At 44.3% G+C, this 23,399-nt stretch overlaps 2 protein-coding genes across 3 annotated transcripts in view; one reads left to right on the forward strand and one right to left on the reverse strand.

Moving 5' to 3' along the window:
* The window catches only part of LOC146972890 (multimerin-2-like), a 47,317-nt gene extending 29,610 nt beyond the window's left edge, over positions 1-17,707 (forward strand). Inside the window, exons 6-10 of the mRNA XM_085799099.1 lie at positions 1,599-1,748; positions 4,348-4,791; positions 12,602-12,968; positions 13,693-14,259; positions 17,192-17,707. Coding sequence (XP_085655225.1) covers positions 1,599-1,748; positions 4,348-4,791; positions 12,602-12,968; positions 13,693-14,259; positions 17,192-17,550 — 1,887 coding nt within the window. The 3' untranslated portion in view covers positions 17,551-17,707. The remainder of the gene's footprint in view (positions 1-1,598; positions 1,749-4,347; positions 4,792-12,601; positions 12,969-13,692; positions 14,260-17,191) is intronic.
* The window catches only part of yipf3 (Yip1 domain family, member 3), a 302,848-nt gene that overhangs the window by 49,846 nt on the left and 229,603 nt on the right, over positions 1-23,399 (reverse strand). The gene's annotated exons all lie outside the window — the stretch shown is intronic.

A 23,399-nucleotide genomic window follows, 5' to 3' on the forward strand; every position in this document is an offset into this window, starting at 1 on the left:
TTGATGCCAAAGACTTGAGACTCTACTTGGACTTGAGAGCAAAGACTTGAGACTCTACTTGGACTTGATGCCAAAGACTTGAGACTCTACTTGGACTTGATGCCAAAAACTTGAGACTCTACTGAGACTTGATGCCAAAGACTTGAGACTCTACTTGGACTTGATGCCAAAAACTTGAGACTCTACTGAGACTTGATGCCAAAGACTTGGGACTCTACTTGGACTTGATGCCAAAGACTTGGACTCTACTTGGACTTGAGAGAAAAGACTTGAGACTCTACTTGGACTTGATGCCAAAGACTTGAGACTCTACTTGGACTTGATGCCAAAAACTTGAGACTCTACTTGGACTTGAGATCAAAGACTTGAGACTCTACTTGGACTTGAGAGCAAAGACTTGAGACTCTACTTGGACTTGATGCCAAAGACTTGAGACTCTACTTGGACTTGATGCCAAAGACTTGAGACTCTACTTGGACTTGAGAGCAAAGACTTGAGACTCTACTTGGACTTGAGAGCAAAGACTTGAGACTCTACTGAGACTTGATGCCAAAGACTTGAGACTCTACTTGGACTTGAGAGCAAAGACTTGAGACTCTACTTGGACTTGAGAGCAAAGACTTGAGACTCTACTTGGACTTGATGCCAAAGACTTGAGGCTCTACTTGGACTTGAGAGCAAAGACTTGCGACTCTACTTGGACTTGATGCCAAAGACTTGAGACTCTACTTGGACTTGATGCCAAAAACTTGAGACTCTACTTGGACTTGAGATCAAAGACTTGAGACTCTACTTGGACTTGAGAGCAAAGACTTGAGACTCTACTTGGACTTGAGAGCAAAGACTTGAGACTCTACTTGGACTTGAGAGCAAAGACTTGAGACTCTACTTGGACTTGATGCCAAAGACTTGGACTCTACTTGGACTTGAGAGAAAAGACTTGAGACTCTACTTGGACTTGATGCCAAAAACTTGAGACTCTACTTGGACTTGAGATCAAAGACTTGAGACTCTACTTGGACTTGAGAGCAAAGACTTGAGACTCTACTTGGACTTGATGCCAAAGACTTGAGACTCTACTTGGACTTGATGCCAAAGACTTGAGACTCTACTTGGACTTGAGAGCAAAGACTTGAGACTCTACTTGGACTTGAGAGCAAAGACTTGAGACTCTACTGAGACTTGATGCCAAAGACTTGAGACTCTACTTGGACTTGAGAGCAAAGACTTGAGACTCTACTTGGACTTGAGAGCAAAGACTTGAGACTCTACTTGGACTTGATGCCAAAGACTTGAGGCTCTACTTGGACTTGAGAGCAAAGACTTGCGACTCTACTTGGACTTGATGCCAAAGACTTGAGACTCTACTTGGACTTGATGCCAAAGACTTGAGACTCTACTTGGACTTAACCCTCTTGACTTGAAATTCGAGTGAAAATTAGTTTGAAACAAGTGAAAATAATCTAAAAACAAGTTAATTTTTAGGTGATGAGTCTTATTTTTAGTGGAAAGAGATTAGTTTTGACTAGAAATAAGACAAATATTCTTGGAAAGATGTAGATTTTTTGCAGTGAAAGTCTTCTGATCTCTGACTTCAGGCCGTCAGCAGGACGCTGTCACAGCTGGACACGACCACGGAGGCTCCGCCCACTCCTCCACCCCCACCGCCCCCACCGCCCTCGGACCCCTCGGCATTGTGGGAAGCCATCGAACGTCTCGACGACATGGTGGTCAACAACACGGTGAAGGTGAGTCATTTCCCATCAGGGCGTGTGTGTAGCGGTTTTGGTACTCATCCTTGCGTTGTGTAGTTTTATACGAGTCAGACCTTCACCGTTGGCAACCTCGCCGTTTATTGTGCACACATGGACTGACCTGGCAGAGGAATCAACATTTACAGTCAGTCCAGCTCTTCTTCTCTCACACACACACACACACACACATACACGGCTGAAAAATGTAAAATGAAAAGAAAGTGCAGGTTAGCTAACACGTGTAACCCTAGCCATGTTGTAAACAGAAATAAGAGAAAAACACCGTCAACTTTCTATGAAAAAGGACGTGCTTGACCGTTCGGGAGCTATATGCTTAAGAAATACAACTTAAACCACCTCTTAGCATTGAAATTAAAGTAATTAATATGAAACGATAGCGGAGCTCACAGCTTGTACACCTACCAGGGAAACAGCGAGGTCCGACTGCGGCTACCCCCCGGGGTGCACCACCCTAATCCACAGGGGCGATGCATTTAATTACCATAGGAAAAACAGGTGTTTGTGTTGTGTGGTGAGTTTTTATGGCAAGTGGAATCAAATTATCTTTTAACTCCGTTACATGTGCAGGTTCTGTCTCCCATGATGCACTGCTCCACCGCTGAGGAGCGTGTGTCTGCAGACCTGGAGACCTGCAGACTCAGACCTCTTGGTTTGTTGCCACAGCGCCACCTGTTTTGTTGCTAATGGATACAGATAATGTATACGAAATATGGACAATATGAACGGCAGTAGGAACGTGAGTATCGAACGTGAATCACATTGTTCGTTTAATGTCATAAAAGTTTTTGTCTAAAATGTATCTGACAGTGTAACAACCGTTTGACCAGAATATGTTTACTACGATAGTCTCATATGCACGTCGTCAGATACAGTAATATATATAATATTGATCTTTTTGGAAGCTTGCTTGGCCGGCACATTTTGTTTAAGTTAATGAAACCGAGATACTTTTAATACTGTGTGCTTAAATGAAACAGAAATAAAATTATAGGCTGTGTGTGTGGGCCAACGTGTTCATAAAATATAAAATAAAGTGTCATACTGTTGTGGAAACGTTGGCCCACACTGATACATTTTCAACAAAAACTTTTATGACATTAAACGAACAATGTGATTCACGTTCGATACTCACGTTCCTACTGCCATCCATATTGTCCATATTTCATATCTGTCATATCTGTATCCATTAGCAACAAAACCAATACTAACCCCATGCAATAGAACATTTAAAAACATTTTATTTCATTATAGGCTATTAAAACAAGTTTTAAAGTTTTCCAAGCTTCACAAACAGTTAGATCTTGGTGTTTTATTTGGATTTTGCCCGGTCAATAAACCATAGTGCAGGTCCAGACTGTGCAGTTGCAATTTTACAGTCGACCACTAGGTGGCGTTAAGGGTCTGCAGCCGTATACTATAGAGAGCCGAAGCGGAAGCAGGAAGTAACGGCGCCATGGGTCCTCAATTCGAATAAAGTCTCCATACAAATGAACGGGAGTCAAAGTTTTATTTCGTGATCTGTTTGAATTGCGCCATGAGAAAAAACTCTGTCCTCTACCTGTTTAAAACATCAGGTTTCATGAAGAGAAATCAGCAGTTTGTTGTAAAACTATTGTAAAATAAAACTCCGAAGAGTCCGTAACCATAGAGACTCCAGGTGGCGTAGGTGACGTCACACACCACATGCCGCTCTTTCCCGTGTCAGTTGGTGATGTATTTTTTGTGGGACACAGATCTGTAGTCCTAGAGCGTCGTCACACTAAACACATTCTTCTGTTGCCGTTTTACAACAAACTGCTGATTTCTCTGCATGAAATGTGATGTTTTAAACAGGTAGAGGACAGATTTTTAAAATTTTTTTCTCATGGCACAATTCAATCGGATCACGAAATAAAACTTGGAGTCCCATTCATTTACATGGAGACTTTTTTCGAATCAAGGACCCATGGCGCCGTTACTTCCTGCTTCCGCTTCGGCTCTCTCTTGCCACCGCTGAGCAGGTGTTGAAGCTCCGCCCTGTGTGCAGGTGTGGTATATTGATGTGTTGATGAAAAGAAGGGATCACCGCTGACACGTCTTCGCTTGTATTCAAAAAAGAAGTTTATTAACAAGAAGAAGAACAGTGTACAAAAATGCCGAATCCTGGAGCATCTCTGGTCCAAAATGAGATCTCTCTCTACTGGCCCAAAGCTCTGACCTTAGATCTGTTTCTAACTCCAAACACTCCACCTTCTCCAAACTAAGGAATGCAACTAATCAACAAAGACAACCTTGATCTGGATCATTTACTTTCTGGCATTTAACCTCTTGACCAAATCGATAACTTTTGGGCTACCATAGGTCAACGGAAGAAGATGCCCTTGACCTAAGGTTTCAGCCTTTAGGCTAAACAAAACACTAATCAACTTTCCAACAGACCAAACTGCTTCTAGGCAGCAGGATATGGAACCCATGAAGCAGAGCATCAGTTCACACATTCCTTCAGTTCAGAGAAAGCACACACACAAAGAAGAACATAAGACAATACAAGATATTTAAGCAAGAAAGTTAAGGTGTATAATACACTACATAGGTGGGGGGTCTGATGGAGGACGTGGCGATGGCGGCCGGCGGCGTGCAGCAGCTGCGGCGGGAGAGCGGGGAGCTGCGGCGGCGGCTGGACGAGACGGCGAGGAAGAGCCAGGTGCTGTTCATGGAGACGGGGCTGGAGGTGGACGAGGCCAAGGTGGCGGTGCTGCGGCGCGTGGACGAGCTGGCGGGAAACCTGACGCAGTACCAGGACCGGCTGCAGGAGACCGAGTCGGACGTGGACTACCTGTTCAACAACCAGAACGTCTCCGCCCGGACGCCCTGCGACTGCCGCGACCTGAAGGCCGCCGTGACCCGGCTGGAGAGGGGCGTGGCCAACGTCACGGCGCTCGCCAACCACAACAGGTTGGCCCTGGACGAGGGCGGCGAGGGGGAGGCGGAGCAGTGGGGCGAGGCGCTGGAGGCGCTGCAGAGACGCCTTCGTCAGGTAAAGGCTCGTTTATGCTCCATGTCTGCGTCCATTTCAAACGTTGTTACCGTCACTGTTATGGGTGTTAGTATAGAACCACCTACTGGTTGTTCAGATGGACTCTGTCTCTTCTTTATTACACCATTACACCAAAACAGTCACTGCCCACATACTTTCCTGCGTCCTTTACGTTGGCATGGATGTTTCAAATATGTTTATTAACAGGAAACTGATCACATGAAGAAATTGACAGTTAACAATTATGTTTCCATGTTTTTTACATAAGTAAAAAGTAATCCCTAACAAACCAGACTAATGACAAAAACTGTGTAACAAGTAACATCAACAAAGCAGATAAGACAAAACAGACAGGAAAAAAAACAACAACAACAACAACAACAAACAAACAAAAAAAAAGGGCAGTACCGTGAGTACCCCCACCCCACCCCACCCCACCCCTCTCCCCTCACCCCCACCCCCTAGGAGGGCATCCAACTAAGGACTCAATCAGATTGTCTTTCGAGATGAGAGACCAAAGGTTGCCAGATTTTATCAAAGTCCCTCAACTTGTCTTTCAGAATAAATCGAATTCTCTCCAAATGTAAAGTGTCTGTCAAAACAGTCAACCATTGTTTAAATGAGGGGACCTCTTTCTTCTTCCAGTTGAGTAGGATCAGTTTTTTTGCTGTTATAAGGCCATATGCCAGAAGTTGTTGTTGTGCACTATTTAGCTTCCTTAGCCCCTCAGATGTTCCCAGAATTATTAAACTAAGATCAGGGTCTAATTGAATCCCCAAAATCAACGAAAAGAAATCAAATATTTCATGCCAATAATTTTGAAGTTTGGGGCAGAGAGCGAAACTATGAGATAGGGTACCCTCCATGGACTCACATTTCTCACACAGGGGAGAGACTTCGGGAAATATTCTATGCAGTTTTGTTTGGGAGTAATGAAGTCTGTGCAATATTTTAAATTGAATCAAACAGTGTCGGGCGTTTATAGAACATTCATGGATGTGCTCCAAACTCTCTTCCCACACATTGGGAGGAATCAGGGCTCCGAACTCTCTTTCCCATTCTTCTTTTATTCTATCCATTTTGGGAAGGCACATGATTTGTAAAATCCCATATAGTTGTGAAATTATGTAGCGTGGATTAGGGAACAGATTAAATAAACTCTCTATTTTATCTGGGTTTGCCTTCTCGAAATTAGGGAGGTGTGTTCTGACATAGTTCCTAATCTGAAGATATCTGAAAAACTGATTCCTCTGTAAATTAAACCTTTCCTGGAGTTGTTGGAAAGAGGCAAAAGTCCCTTCTATGTATAGGTTACCAACAATACCAATCCCCAGTCGTTTCCAAGAGGAAAAGGCCTCATCCAGAGCTGAGGGAGTGAAAGAGGGGTTTGCAGTTATAGGTAGCAGAAATGAAACTGCCTTAAGTTTGAAATGGTTCCTTAGTTGTTTCCAAATCTTAATTAAAGCAAAAATTACAGGGTTATGTTTAAAACAAGATCTATTGATTGGAACGGGAGATAGTACAACAGCTCTAATAGAATAGGGTAGACAGTCTTCCCGTTCCATCTCTAACCCATCAAAGGGTATTGGGTTATCATCTAACCAATATACCATAGAGCGTATCCCAGTAGCCCAATAATATAAAATAAAATTAGGCAGCGCCAGCCCTCCATTAGTCTTGTGTTTACAAAGATGGTCCTTCTTTATTCTATGAGACTTGTAATTCCATACAAAGGGGAGAATGATTGAGTCCAATTTAGTGAAAAAAGATTTGGCAAGGTAAATAGGTAGATTATGAAAAAGATAAAGTAGCTGGGGGAGAAAAATCATCTTAATAGCATTCACTCTGCCCAGCAGAGAAATGGGGAGTGTTTTCCAAAATTGTATATTGTTTGCTAACTTATTTAACAGGGTGGGGAAATTGGCCTTGTAAAGATCGTTATACTTCTTGGTAACTACTATCCCCAAATAAGTTAAACTGTCTGACGCTATTCTGAGGGGAAACTGTTTGAGCCAATCTTGATCTATAATTTGTACTGGAAGCAACTCGCTTTTACCCCAGTTAATCTTGTACCCCGAGAAACTGCCAAAGAGTTGAAATGTTTTCAAAATTGAGGGAATTGTAATCCTAGGCTGCGTGACAAATAACAAAATGTCGTCCGCGTACAATGATATCTTATTCTTGGTGTATTCTGTATTATAACCATGTACATCTGGATGCAAACGAATAGTCTCGGCCAGCGGTTCTATGGCTAACGCGAACAGTAGAGGGCTAAGTGGGCAGCCCTGCCTCGTGCCCCTACCCAGCCGGAAAGGATCAGAAAGAGTTTTATTAGTAAGTATTCTGGCCCGGGGGCTATTGTATAAAAGCTTAGTCCAGGACACAAATTTATCACCACAATTGAATTTCTGCAAGACCGAGAATAAGTATGCCCATTCGACCCGGTCGAAAGCTTTTTCAGCGTCCAAACTGAGGATAATAAGGTCTTTTTGGGGAAATCTGGGAGAATGCATGATATTTAAAAGACGTCTGAAGTTATGGAAGGAATTTCTTTGTGGGATAAACCCAGTTTGGTCTGGGTGAATCAGCTTGCACATAAATACATTAAGTCTTCTAGCCAATGTCTTGGCTAGAATTTTTTGATCCGAATTTAATAAGGAGATTGGCCTGTAAGAACCCACTTCTTCCAAATCTTTCCCTTTTTTGGGAAGGAGGGTGATAGTGGCTTCGGTCAGCGTCTGGGGCAATATTCCGTCCTCGTACGACTGGATGTACATTTTACGCAGATAAGGAACCAACAATCCCCCAAACCTCTTGTAAATCTCATTGCCGAGTCCATCAGGGCCGGGACTTTTACCGTTTTTTATTGAACCAATCGTCGCTAATAGTTCTTTACATGTAATGTCTGCCCCTAAAGTATCGCAGTCCTCTTGACTCAGTGACGGGAGATCACATTTATCTAGAAATGTCTGCATTGTTTCTCCTACAGAATTAACCTCAGACGTGTATAGTGTTTCATAAAACTGTCTAAATCTGTCATTAATATCCTTGGGAGATGTAAGGACATTTCCGGAACCAGATTTAATTTTGTGGATAGTCCTGTCGTTCTCAAGTTTTCGTAATTGTCTCGCCAGTAATTTGTGCGGCTTATCACCGAATTCAAAATATCGCTGTTTTGTAAAAATAAAGGCTCTGCAAATCCTATCTGATAATATCTTGTTAAGTTTATATTTAAGAGACGATATTTTAGTATGTTTTTCTAATGAGGGGTGCAGAGCATTCTCCATATCGAGTTGGCGGATTTCCTCCTCAAGTTCTAATTGTTTTGCCTTATTACGTTTCTTGAGAGAGGATTGAAAGGAAATAATATGCCCTCTCAAGTAAGCCTTAAAGGTTTCCCATAACAGTGTAGGAGATGTGTTTTCATTGTCGTTAGTTTCAAAAAATAACTTAATGTTTGATTCCAGATATTCACAGAACTTTTTATCTGAGATGAGTTGAGGATTGAATCTCCAATTTCTCTGGGCAGGTGCATTCTCGCCAAGCTGTAATGAAAATGATGTCGGGCTGTGATCGGAAATAATAATATTGTGGTATTTTGCATTGTAGGAAAATGGCATTAGTTTACCATCCACCAAGAAAAAGTCTATCCTGGTATAACTATTGTGTACTCTAGAGTGAAAGGAATATTCTTTACCAGAAGCATTAGAAATCCGCCACACATCAAAGACATTCATATTTTCAATATAAGATTTCAGAAGATTAGAGGCCTTGGAAAGTTCCACCCTCTGTGAAGAAGACCTATCCAAATAAGTGTCCAAAACTAAATTAAAATCCCCACCAATTATTAGATTAGTACTGGAAATATCTGGAATCAAATTTAAAACCCTTTTGAAAAATTCTGGATCGTCATTATTTGGTCCATATATATTTAATAATGTTACAGGTGTAGAGTAAAATTCCCCCACCACCATGACATATCTCCCATCTTTATCTGCTATTGTGGACAGATGTTTAAAGGGCACCCCTCTACGAATTAAGATGGCTGTACCACGAGCCTTAACTGAAAAGTTGGAGTGGTATATATGTTGTATCCACCTACACCTGAGCCTAGCATGCGAGTCGTTCTTCAGGTGGGTTTCCTGTAAGAAAATGACATCAGCCTGCAGGGATTTGAGGTGAGCGAGTACTTTACCTCTTTTAACTGGCTCGTTAACGCCATTAACATTCCACGAGCAGAATGTTATATCATCCCTCCTGTTATTACTATTATGCATTACGTAGGGTGATTGCAGGCATCCATCTTTAGACTCTCTGTTGGATATGTGTAACTATAAGTTAAATGACACTCCATCCGCCCTCCCACCCATTCCCGCCCCCCTCCCACCCAAGACACAGAAAAACAGAAAAACAAAAACATGAGAAATACGTAGTCTAACCTCTCTAACAGAGAAGAAACTCTCACAACCAACTGTGGTTGAACTCTTAATCCTACAATAGCTAGTAGCTCTACAGTTGTTAAATTTCCAACAAAACCTATTCAGTTACAAAAGGGATTCAAGATCCCCCATTAATAGCATTGAAAAGATATGTAAACTTCCACGTCCTAACAGACCTTATTGAAATAAACACAAAACGTATTCGTAAACCCTTAGGGTTAAAAAAAATGTCCCCTCGTCCGAGTGACTTAAAGCCATGCTGTCTCTGCAGTGCAATAACGTCCAAGGAAATAATGTAATTGTTCTGAAATTAAATTGTTCAAACTTCCAAATGAAATATGCATTCTAGCAGACACGCAGGCTGAAAACAAATAAATAAGCAAACTAAATAAGAAGAATTTAAATAAAAATATTTCACATTATAATAGGGAGAGTGGGACTGAAATCCAAGCCTATAGCAGTCAGAAATAAAAAATATTGATTACAATATCAAGGCATCATTGTGTTCCCTCTCAAATTCAGTGACCGTTCTGTCAAGGTAGTATTGTTACCATGGTTGTGGTTATGTTATTATTTGTCCATAAGTGGTTTATAACAATACCTCTGGTCTAGTTGTCATTTACCTCCAGTCTCAATCAGAAGTGAATGGGCCATATTCTTAGATGTGCACCTCAGGTGCCACCCTGACCGAAGTGGCGTTCAGCATACAGACGGGCCTCTTCAGGGTCTGTGAACGTGGTCTCTTTACCATTATGTGTCACTCTCAACTTGGCTGGGTATAGGAGCCCAAATTTGACTCCAGGCTGGTCCCGCAGCAACTTCCTGGCCGGGGTGAAGGCGGCTCTGCGTTTCACGACAGTGGGTGGAAAGTCTCTGAAGACTTGAATTCGCTGCCCTCGATATGTGAGATTTTGGGATCTCATGACCTTTTGCAGGATGCTCTCCAGCGCGTGACAATAGTGCACCCTCAGAATCAGGTGCCGAGGTGGCTCGTTGTCCCCGGGACGCTGCCTCAGGGCTCGGTGGGCTCGGTCGATCACTGGTTTTTCATCCAGCTGTAAAACCTCCATAAGCAGCTGGGCCACGAAATCCCTGGCTTTCTGGCCTCTTTCTTCCCCTTCCTTGACTCCCGCGATTCTCAAATTCTGACGCTTAGACCGTCCCTCCAGATCCAAACACTTCTCAGACAGTTGCTCAACTTGGCTGTGTAGCTGCTTTACCGTAGCTTCGAGGTCCACAACAGTGTCAGAAGTAGCATTAGCATTAGCTTCCAAACTTTTCAGCGTCTCACTTTGGGAGTCTAATCGGCTGTTTACCACAACAAATGCGGCGTCACTTTCTGTTCTCAGAGCGTCAATTTCGGATCTCAAAGCCGTACTCACGACAGCAATCTTCTCGTCGATTTTGTCGCAAATGTCCGACTTAGCTTGGGACAGCTCCGTTTGCAGTGATGCTATGGCGGCCAGTACAGCTTGAATGTCTGTGTTCGGAGTGCTCGGCGCCGGGTCCTCTCCCTCACTCTGGACCGGTGCTTCAGTCGGGCCTTCATCTTCATTCGGCATATCCCAGGACTTTCCCGCACGCGTCGGCATTTTTCGCAGTGCCGTGGGCACTTGAAGAGTTTAGGATGAAAAATACGGTAACCAACAGTCGGAGGTTACACAAGTTTTGTTTTAAATGTAATTTTAACGTGAAATCTGTAGGAGCTACAGCAAGACGCGTCCTATCTCCTCATTGCTCAACAGCGCCCCCTCCGTTGGCATGGATGTTAACCAACACATCCACCAGGGGGCAGCGCAGAGTCAAACGTTTATGACAACAAACATGGCGACTAAAGCATAGACTGTAACAAACATGGCCGTAGCATCCGTGACGTCACCCATTGGTTTTGGGGAGTCGTTTTTGTGACTCCAACATGGCGGCCTGAACAGCGCCATGTTGGATTGGCCGGCCGAGAACCCGCCCACTGGCCTCGAAGCAGCTGTCCACGGAGCTGCTCGGACCTGTCACTCAACGTTTCAGCGCCCTAATTGGCCAGAGTTTTAACCTAATAACGGTCAAATGGTAGAGTTAAACCCCTCAGAGTTTTAACCTAATAACGGTCAAACGGTAGAGTTAAACCCCCTCAGAGTTTTAACCTAATAACGGTCAAACGGTAGAGTTAAACCCCACAGAGTTTTAACCTAATAACGGTCAAACGGTAGAGTTAAACCCCTCAGAGTTTTAACCTAATAACGGTCAAACGGTAGAGTTAAACCCCACAGAGTTTTAACCTAATAACGGTCAAACGGTAGAGTTAAACCCCTCAGAGTTTTAACCTAATAACGGTCAAACGGTAGAGTTAAACCCCACAGAGTTTTAACCTAATAACGGTCAAACGGTAGAGTTAAACCCCTCAGAGTTTTAACCTAATAACGGTCAAACGGTAGAGTTAAACCCCTCAGAGTTTTAACCTAATAACAGTAAAACGGTAGAGTTAAACCCCCTCAGAGTTTTAACCTAATAACGGTCAAACGGTAGAGTTAAACCCCTCAGAGTTTTAACCTAATAACGGTCAAACGGTAGAGTTAAACCCCTCAGAGTTTGAACCTAATAACGGTCAAACGGTAGAGTTAAACCCCACAGAGTTTTAACCTAATAACGGTCAAACGGTAGAGTTAAACCCCTCAGAGTTTTAACCTAATAACGGTCAAACGGTAGAGTTAAACCCCTCAGAGTTTTAACCTAATAACAGTAAAACGGTAGAGTTAAACCCCTCAGAGTTTTAACCTAATAACGGTCAAACGGTAGAGTTAAACCCCTCAGAGTTTTAACCTAATAACGGTCAAACGGTAGAGTTAAACCCCTCAGAGTTTGAACCTAATAACGGTCAAACGGTAGAGTTAAACCCCTCAGAGTTTTAACCTAATAACGGTCAAACGGTAGAGTTAAACCCCTCAGAGTTTTAACCTAATAACAGTCAAACGGTAGAGTTAAACCCCTCAGAGTTTTAACCTAATAACAGTCACCGCTACTTTTGAACCCTGCGACCAGCGTTTCTTTACTTTCGGTTTCGTGGCGAGTCATGAGAATAACGCCGCCGTATGAATCTCCGTTTATGGTGGGAACTACGACGGTATGTGATCGTCTTCCAACCTCTGACTTTAATTCTTGATGAATGAAAACATGAGTCTGTCTTGCGCCGGTCAAAGAATTTCACGGTGCGGAGGCTCATAAATGTAGTGAGAAAACACTTCGCTTTTCCAAAACTCCTGGTTGTCCCTTTAACGTTGAGCATAAATGGGCCTTAACACACACGCACGTACACGTACACACAGGATGTGATGTCACAGGTCAGAGGTCAGTGTGACATCACCAGTCGACTCCTGCAGGTGGAAGAGGCTGTGGAGTCGGAGCAGACCAGGACCAGGACTCTGGACCGCAGCGTGGCGCAGCTGGGCGGCTCGGTGGCGGCGCAGCGCGAGGCGGACAGGAAGCTGAGGGACGACGTGAAGCACCTGCCGGCCTCGTTCACGTCGCTGCTGAAGGACGTGGAGCGGCACAGCGACGTGCTGGAGCTGCTGCTGGGCGAGGAGGTGCTGGAGTTCGTGTACTGGCCCATCCAGGACCAGGAGGCCAACTCCATCCCAGTCCTCCGGGAGCAGCTGAGGCTGCTGCAGGAGCAGGTCAGAGGTCACCACCGCAGCATGGCCGCGCTGCCCAGCAACCAGCCCGGCAACCAGCCCGGCAACCAGCCAGGTGAGGCGCCCACTACAGCATCACACCGTCCCATCCCACTCCCACAGGAAAAATCCCATCCCATCCCAATCCTGTAGAATGACTCCCGATATATATCATATTAATAAGTTAGTCATTAGGAAAATCAATGGATTTTCTGTTTTTCATGCAGTTTAAAGGGATAGTTCACCCAAAATTGACATTTCTCCTCCCCCTCATGTGGACTAAGGGCTGGGAGAAGTTTCAGAGTCCTCCGTGGCTTCTCTGAGTTACAGGGGGTCTCGGCGTAGCAGTGCATGTCCATATGACGGTTGCAAATGGATACCAACTGTCTTCGTAACAAAAAGACACACCAAAAAACATCCAGATACCTCCATGCTGCTCGTATGTAATGTCCCTCTTGTATTGAAGCCCCGACATGAGAAATTGTTCAGAAAAAATTTAAATAAATCTATATTTCAAGCTTGTTTGTAGCGGAAGCTTCTCGAAGCTCCTCCCAGTCCGTCCAAATTTGATGAACCGGGAAGAGGAGAAGTAATTAATATGAAACAATAGCGGAGCTCGTAGCTTGTGCAGCTACCAGGGAAACAGCAAAGTCCGACTGCTGCGACCCCCCGGGGTCCACCACCCTAATCCACAGGGGTGCTGCATTTAATTACCATAGGAAAAACAAGTTTTTGTGTTGTTGTGTGGTGAGTTTTTATGGCAAGTGGAATCAAATTATCTTTTAACTCCGTCACACTAGGAGACAGAGACGAGGTGCCATCTGCTGACCAGCCCTCGTCCCCCCACCTCCCCCCTGACGGCTGGCCTCCTGTGGGCCACGGCGGGGGGGGGCGGGGCCACGGGGGCCATGGGGGCGGGGCCACGGCGGTCCGGGAGCGGCAGCAGCTTCTGGGAGAAGACGGCAGCGACCTGTGGAAGCTGGAGCAGCAGGTGGAGCAGCTGGAGCAGCGGCTGCAGCAGCTGGAGGAGAAGAACCAGCAGCTAAAGGGGGCGGGGCCGCAGGGGGCGGGGCCGGACCAGCAGCTAAAGGGGGCGGGGCCAGACCAGGGGGCGGGGCCGGACCAGCAGCTAAAGGGGGCGGGGCCAGACCAGCTGCAGGCCGAGGTGCGGTGGCTGAAGCGGGGGCTGGAGGAACACCTGAGGGTCTTCAAGAACGTGTTCAGCAACGCCGACGTGCTGATGGCGTCGGACGCCGCTCTGGACCTGGAGCAGCTGTGGCACCTGCTGCAGCGGGAGGGGGGCAAGAGGGAGAGGAGGAGGGGGGGGGCAGGAGGCGGTAACCATAGGAACAGGAGGGAGTCGCCAGGTGAGTTGTTCACCTGTTTGTTCACACACTGTTGGTATTGAAACGATCAGAATTGGGACGAGAATTCACGTACATAGTCCTTGTTGCAGTGTGGCACTCAACCTTTAGTTGAGAGGTTTTTGTTTTTTCATGTCAATTTGCATATTTTAAAGGGATAGGCCAACTTTTTTTTCCCCCGTGTCTTGCCTCACTCCCGAGTCCATGACCAGCAGATAGACACCATCCTTTCCACTGTGCGTGCAGTAACAAGGGAGATGCGGGCAGAACTGGCGCACCGCTAATTAGCTTAGCTCAAATGCTGGAAGTGTATAGGTAGTGTTAGCCTGCCTCCACCTAAAGTCGCTAATTAGCTTAGCTCAAACACTGGAAGTGTATGGGTAGTGTTAGCCTGCCTCCACCTAAAGTTGCTAATTAGCTTAGCTCAAACACTGGAAGTGTATAGGTAGTGTTAGCCTGCCTCCACCTAAAGTCGCTAATTAGCTTAGCCCAAACACTGGAAGTGTATAGGTAGTGTTAGCCTGCCTCCACCTAAAGTCGCTAATTAGCTTAGCCCAAACACTGGAAGTGTATAGGTAGTGTTAGCCTGCCTCCACCTAAAGTCGCTAATTAGCTTAGCTCAAACACTGGAAGTGTATGGGTAGTGTTAGCCTGCCTCCACCTAAAGTCGCTAATTAGCTTAGCTCAAACACTGGAAGTGTATGGGTAGTGTTAGCCTGCCTCCACCTAAAGTCATCAGAGAAACTCTTCAGCAACTCTAAAGGGAAACCGGCGGCCGATCTTCGTCTCAGAGCTACAAAACTCTCCGGTAAGGCATCTTGAGCGGTCAAATGCCGCTAACGGGACGAGATCGGTCAAAACGGAGGGTTCAAGCAAAGACGCTTTATTTTGGTTCAAGCTAGCTACATCGAGGGTAGGTTAGCTTCCTATTTCAAAGTAAAAGCACAAATTCTATCGTCATGTTTTCTGTATGTAAACGGCAACGGGTGTTTTATTTTGTGAAAGTAACAGAAGTGCGTTGGTCACAACAGCTAGCTTGAGTAGCACTGAATTCATCCAAACAAAATTGTAAACAGCTAGTATTTAGACAAATTAACGACACACTGCTGATCTAAACGGCTACTTTCTCACCTAAACATGTTTGAAATGTTGATAAAGTGAAATATTTACAGAGTTTAGAGCTAAAATGAATCAGCTTCTGACTGCTGATTTCAGCTCGAGTAGGAGGCAGGCTAACACTACCCATACACTTCCAGTGTTTGAGCTAAGCTAATTAGCGACTTTAGGTGGGGGCAGGCTAACACTACCCATACACTTCCAGTGTTTGAGTTAAGCTAATTAGCGACTTTAGGTGGAGGCAGGCTAACACTACCCATACACTTCCAGTGTTTAAACTAAGCTAATTAGCGACTTTAGGTGGAGGCAGGCTAACACTACCCATACACTTCCAGCGTTTAAGCTAAGCTAATTAGCGACTTTAGGTGGAGGCAGGCTAACACTACCCATACATTTCCAGCGTTTGAGCTAAGCTAATTAGCGACTTTAGGTGGAGGCAGGCTAACACTACCCATACACTTCCAGTGTTTGAGCTAAGCTAATTAGCGACTTTAGGTGGAGGCAGGCTAACACTACCCATACACTTCCAGCGTTTGAGCTAAGCTAATTAGCGACTTTAGGTGGAGGCAGGCTAACACTACCCATACACTTCCAGCGTTTGAGCTAAGCTAATTAGCGACTTTAGGTGGAGGCAGGCTAACACTACCCATACACTTCCAGTGTTTGAGCTAAGCTAATTACGGCGATACGGCTCTATCATTCTATAGAAATGGTCACTTTCCTGTCCCTACATTATTCACCAGGAAAAGCGCTCAAAAGTGTTCAACAATGACACAAAAATACATGTTTTTTTGTAATTAAAGTGTTTTCTTGTTATTAAACCATGCATAAGACAGTTATAATGCACATTTATTTTAAAATATATCTTGAAAATCTTGTTAGTGACATGAATTTGGCTTGTCCCTCGGGTAAGGAGTCATGGTTCAGTGACATATTTTGAATTTAAATAAATGTTTTTCTCCTGTTTTAAAGATTATAATACAAAGGAAAGTGTTATAGCTATTTAGTATAATACTTAAAATAATGAAAATATCAATAAATAATTTAAATAATTTACAAAAAATAGCTGTCCCTTGATTTCATGTCACTGGTGTTACTATTTGTAAAACCCTTTATTTTGAAAAACTACTTCATCTCTGCAAACATCTTCTGGGGTCAAGAGTTAATTGGAGGCGTGTCCATTTTGAAGAGCACATGGTTAGTCAGCACCTTCTCTTCATATGTTGACAATGTTAAGATTTAACGAGTAATTTCATGTGAGGACTTAAGATGCGTCACTGGTGTTATAGAGTTTATAGTAAGGGGAAAGGAAATTTTATTAAAATAATTGATAAAATTGTATGATAAGCTGATATATTTACAAGTTAAGAAGTGTGGTTTTGCCTGCAATGTCCACCATCTTGAATAGGCCATCTTGTCTGTCCATTGGTCACTGGTGTTACTGTCACTGGTGTTACTGTTCTAGTTAGTAACACCAGTTTTCGTTAGTAACACCAGTGACCAGTGGGTAACACCAGTGATGATCATTAACACCAACCACCATTAGCATTTTTTAAAATATAATATAATAGAAATATTAAAATACATTAAGCTGTAATTTATGTTGATTTATAATGGCAAGTGGTTAACTGTTATGTGACCATGTTTAAGTTGTTAAAAAAATAATACAAATGAAACATGAAATTGCTGTTCAAAAAGCTACCATTTTCATAGAATGATCATGGACTCGGGAGTGAGGCAAGACACGGAAAAACTTTTTTTTTTGGCGTATCCCTTTAATCTCTACATTGATCCTTTCCAACCCCCCCTCCCTCCTCAGGTGCTCCCCCCGTCCTGTCCGACCAATCAGAGGCCTCGCTGCTGTTTGCGGGTCCGTCTCTCTCCGGCGGCGGCGGCGGCGGCGTCTTCACCGCTCCGGTGGGCGGAGTCTACCTGTTGGTCGTCACGCTGGACCTGCGGCCTGGCCCCGCCCACCTGGTGCTGAGGAGGGGGCGGGGCCAGCAGGCGCGGGCGTCTCTGCTCCGACAGGAAGTGAGCGAGTCGGGGCCGGTGACGGGCGTGGCCGTGCTGCGGCTGCAGGCGGGGGAGCGCGTGAGGCTGGAGCGGCGCGGGGGGGCCAGGTGGGCGGAGTCAGAGGACAACGTGTTCACCGGGCTGCTGCTCCACCAGACCACCTGATAGGAGGGCTGTGGACCAATCAGCTGATCAGAGACTGCAGGGGGGCGGAGTCACAGCGGACTGAGGCTCCGCCCACAACACAGGATTCAGGAAAGCACCAATTAGTGGGGCAGATAACTGCAAAATTACAGGAGAATCGTTCACTTCTGGAAACAAGCACCAAAACTGGCACACATTGCTCTTTTGATAAAACCCGTTAGCCACCTAAAAATTTAAGATGGCCGCCATTTTTCAAGATGGCCGCCATTGAATACACAGTAATATTGCATTTCGGAATACAATCGCAAAGACTTCTCCTTTTTTAATGATCTTGGTATCAAATAATACATTTGTCACTATGCAGAATCCAAATTTGGACCCATGGGCTTACTCACTGGCCGCCATCTTTAATTTTTAGGTGGCTAACGGGTTTTATCAAAAGAGCAATCCCTAAGGAGTATGTGTGCCAATTTTGGTGCTTGTTTCCAGAAGTGAACGATTATTACAGTTATCTGCCAAACTAAATGAGATGAAGGCTGACTCCAGATCAGCTGTCGGACGGAGACACGAGTCAGATTTTTATATTTCAGTCACTGATGTAAAAACAGATTTATTCTATATTTATACCAACTGTTGAACTTTAATCTTCACTCAATAAAAACGTTGTCATCTTTGTCAGAGTCTGTGACCTCACATCATCGTCTCTTCACTTCCTGTTTTGGTTTTGTTTTAAAGAGGAACTCTGCTCCATGTGTCCTTTAACTCCCAGCTTCAGATTCCTAGAGCTGGTTCATTTAAATGTCACGTTCTGCATCTCTGGGAAATGTATTCCTTTAATGTGATTCCATTTTGAAAACAAAGAAATAACTCATAACTCTCTAATTGAACTACGAAGCAGCTTCAACAGACCAGAGTATCTTCCAGCTTCACTTCGCGCTAAGCGGTCACACAACGGTGGTTATCAGCTCAGTGAGTCGACCAAGGGTTTCCCAGAGTGCGTTCACATGAAACGGGTGGAGTTTGCATCATCTGACCAATCACAGACATGGACAGGTCTGACATCATCAGCTGCAGCAGCAGAGCCGAGTGTTTCACTAACGAGTCGATGATTCTGCTGCAACATGAAGAACTGAAAGAAACACAACGAGCAAGAAGAGCTACTGACTGTGACAATGTTTAAATTCACAAGATTAAAATTAAATAAAGTCACTGCTCCATCATTATGGGATGGCTCTAACAGGAATCACATTTGTGTAGCCTACTCCTTTAATCTGGCCTGTTCTCACATGTAATGTTGTGGTGTGAGATGCAGAGAGTTAGGTGGATTCGGTCCTCTGAGTGGGAGTTTTAGTTCTTAGAGAGATGAGTTTTATATCTATCCATCTCTCTCAATATAGGCCGATATACTGTGTATATACTGTATATATATGTGTGTGTGTGTATTATAAGATAAATGTTATTTTAAGTTTTTATCAGAGGGACTGACAAACCTCTGTCAGCTGATCGAACCCCTTGGGCTTCGTTCCCTCCTTGCACTGACTTGTGCTAAATAACTAAAGTAAACTAAACTAAACTAAACCGTGTTGTGCGGAGTTTTTCTACCAGGAGGTCCAGACCAGGTGAGTCGTTCAGCATCAGTTACCATGGAGATGATGTATCCCAGTAAGAGGTGAAGCATCGTCGTAGTAAAACAGAAAACCCAGAGTAAGTGACCTGGATAAACTCAAATCCTGCTTCGTAGAACAGAGACCAGAGTCTGATGAGCTGTTAAATAACCTGATATAGATACAGACATAGATATAGATAGATAGATAGATAGATAGATAGATAGATAGATAGATAGATAGATAGATAGATAGATAGATAGATAGATAGATAGATAGATAGATAGATAGATAGATAGATAGATATAGATAGATAGATAGATACTTTATTAATCCCGAAGGAATGCTTCAGCTGCTCCAAACATTCTGAAAGAAAGTACTTAGCTAATGTAGACAGATGTAGCAGTAATATAAAAGAATAAAATAATGTATAAAATATACCTATATACATAATATACAAACTATCATCTATATATATGCATATACCGTAGATGACCAAATAGTCGCCCGCGTGCAAATACACGCCTGTGCTCTAATAGCCGCCGGGGTCTGAGCTCATTTGGCGTAATAGCCCCTCAGCCCCTCCTCTCGCTCTCTCTCTCGCATGCAGGCGCACACACACAGACACACAAACACAGGTGCGCTAGCGGGACAGGTTGCGCTGGACGACAAAGACAAATAGATAAATGCGCTAATGTACATGTTCATAACACTGCTCTGATTGGCTGATCTGATCAGCTCCCTGTGTCGCGGTTACACAGACAAACTGTCTTTGTATTTATTGTCTGATGTCAATAAAGATGCGTCGGGGAAAAAAGTAGTTTTGTTCCAGTGTTGCTATGGTGACCTCTTCGTTCTTTGGATGATGGTCTGGTGCTGCTCATTGCAAAAATAAATTGTAGCCTGTTGTAAATACGCGCCTGGTTCTTATAAACGCCCGGGCTCCAAGTCGATTTAGCATATTAAACACCCGGGCTAATAAATGGTCATCTACGGTATATATGTACACATATATATACACACACACACACTCTCATATAAAAGAAATACAATTCATAAAATGTCAGTTAGTGCAGATGTTGTGCCCGTCCCACCATCCTCCCCCCCCCCCCTGCTGTTGCCCTGGGTACGAAGGACTTCCTCAGTCTGTCTGTGGAGCAGCATAAACACGTAGCTGCTGCCCATTGGAACGGGCCGTCGCCGCCGCCGCCATCTTGAGAAGGAGGAAGTCTGTGTTTTGTTGTGTTTAGTTTTACCTCGTACTGCCGTTCGTGACATGCATCATGCTGCAGCATCTAGCTACGTGTTTCTATCTCTGGACAACAAGAAGAAGGACGAGTCTGCAGCATCTAGCTACGTGTTTCTATCTCTGGACAACAAGAAGAAGGACGAGTCTGCAGCATCTAGCTACGTGTTTCTATCTCTGGACAACAAGAAGGAGGACGAGTCTGCAGCATCTAGCTACGTGTTTCTATCTCTGCAGCATCTAGCTACGTGTTTCTATCTCTGGACAACAAGAAGAAGGACGAGTCTGCAGCATCTAGCTACATGTTTCTATCTCTGCAGCATCTAGCTACGTGTTTCTATCTCTGGACAACAAGAAGAAGGACGAGTCTGCAGCATCTAGCTACGTGTTTCTATCTCTGGACAACAAGAAGGAGGACGAGTCTGCAGCATCTAGCTACGTGTTTCTATCTCTGGACAACAAGAAGGACGAGTCTGCAGCATCTAGCTACGTGTTTCTATCTCTGGACAACAAGAAGAAGGACGAGTCTGCAGCATCTAGCTACGTGTTTCTATCTCTGGACAACAAGAAGGACGAGTCTGCAGCATCTAGCTACGTGTTTCTATCTCTGGACAACAAGAAGGAGGACGAGTCTGCAGCATCTAGCTACGTGTTTCTATCTCTGGACAACAAGAAGAAGGACGAGTCTGCAGCATCTAGCTACGTGTTTCTATCTCTGGACAACAACAAGAAGGACGAGTCTGCAGCATCTAGCTACGTGTTTCTATCTCTGGACAACAAGAAGAAGGACGAGTCTGCAGCATCTAGCTACGTGTTTCTATCTCTGGACAACAAGAAGGAGGACGAGTCTGCAGCATCTAGCTACGTGTTTCTATCTCTGGACAACAAGAAGGACGAGTCTGCAGCATCTAGCTACATGTTTCTATCTCTGCAGCATCTAGCTACGTGTTTCTATCTCTGGACAACAAGAAGGACGAGTCTGCAGCATCTAGCTACGTGTTTCTATCTCTGGACAACAAGAAGAAGGACGAGTCTGCAGCATCTAGCTACGTGTTTCTATCTCTGGACAACAAGAAGAAGGACGAGTCTGCAGCATCTAGCTACGTGTTTCTATCTCTGGACAACAAGAAGGAGGACGAGTCTGCAGCATCTAGCTACGTGTTTCTATCTCTGGACAACAAGAAGAAGGACGAGTCTGCAGCATCTAGCTACGTGTTTCTATCTCTGGACAACAAGAAGAAGGACGAGTCTGCAGCATCTAGCTACGTGTTTCTATCTCTGGACAACAAGAAGGAGGACGAGTCTGCAGCATCTAGCTACGTGTTTCTATCTCTGGACAACAAGAAGAAGGACGAGTCTGCAGCATCTAGCTACGTGTTTCTATCTCTGGACAACAAGAAGAAGGACGAGTCTGCAGCATCTAGCTACGTGTTTCTATCTCTGGACAACAAGAAGGAGGACGAGTCTGCAGCATCTAGCTACGTGTTTCTATCTCTGGACAACAAGAAGGACGAGTCTGCAGCATCTAGCTACGTGTTTCTATCTCTGGACAACAAGAAGGACGAGTCTGCAGCATCTAGCTACGTGTTTCTATCTCTGGACAACAAGAAGGAGGACGAGTCGTTTCTGCTTCGTCTCACTGATGAACTTTATTGCAAAAATACAGAATCTGTCGGCACAGCAAGAAAAGGTCAAAGGTCAGAGATACATCAGAGAAGAACAAGTCACAGCAGGTCTGACAGTAGGTCTGACTGACCTGCTGTGAAGTGTCAGCTGAGAAATCATTAAACTAACTTGTTTAGATTAGATTTAAATTCATTAACGAATCATCAGTGGGTTCAAAGGTTAAAGAGGCCGAACATCAAACCAGAGGAGTTCTACTGAAACATCGGCTAAACTATCAAACTGAACGTCTGAGTCTTTAAACGTCTCTTAAATCTTCTGTTAAATCTTTTCTTCGTCTGAACTCGGTAGAAAAATAAGAATCAAATACACAAAAAACCAAAAGAATCAGATCTGAAAACAGCAAAAGAAAGAAAAGATGAAAAAATAATTTCTCTCAGTCTTTGACACTTTGTGGAGCTCAAATCAAGTCTGACAATCACTCAATCAACCAATCAACCAATCAACCAATCAATCAATCAATCAATCAATCAATCAATCAACCAATCAACCAATCAACCAATCAACTCATCAATCACTCAATCAATCAGACAATCAATCAATCAATGGTCTTCTACCAGCAGACTTCAGATCAGACGTGGGTTCGTTTGTTTGACCGCTTTGGTCAGAGACCTATCGACAACAGCATCAGGATTCAAGTCCTTCATCTCAACCACCCGGTCTGATCCGGTCTGATCCGGTCTGATCCGGTCTAAACTGGTCCGACCCGGTCTAAACTGGTCTGACCCGGTCTAAACTGGTCTGATCCGGTCTAAACTGGTCTGACCCGGTCTGATCCGGTCCGGCCGGTTCCTCAGGTTCACACTTGTCTGAAAAGATCATGCTAAATATTAGCTGCAACTCTTTAAAAATAAAAGCTTGACGTTTTGATCTAAATCCTCTACAGGCTGTGGACTTGGCTCCGCCCCCAAAAGGGGGCGGGTCCTTCCACACAAGGCGACTAACGTTACAAAACTAGAGCAGGTAACTATGGCAACAGTTAGTTCAGGCTACAAAAATAAATAGAGTTCATTTCTACTTCCTGTTCTGTCATGTCCTTCACTTCCTGTTTGACCAATCCACAGAATCAGCTGCTGGACTAGAGTCTAGATCCACTTCAGTCCTGATCCACTTCAGTCTAGATCCACTTCAGTCCTGATCCACTTCAGTCTAGATCCACTTCAGTCCAGATCCACTTCAGTCCTGATCCACTTCAGTCTAGATCCATAGACCGAATCTCCTTGTTGTTTACATTCTACTTCCAGGTAGAAAACCAGCTGTAATGTGAATGAGATCAATAGTAACAAACGAGAGTTTAGCTATATATCATATTTTTCACGCCCTATCACCGTTTAGAC

Source organism: Trachurus japonicus, chromosome 15 (genome assembly GCF_045865225.1).
Source record: "Trachurus japonicus isolate A0001 chromosome 15, Traja_1.0".
Classification (NCBI taxonomy): Eukaryota; Metazoa; Chordata; class Actinopteri; order Carangiformes; family Carangidae; genus Trachurus; species Trachurus japonicus.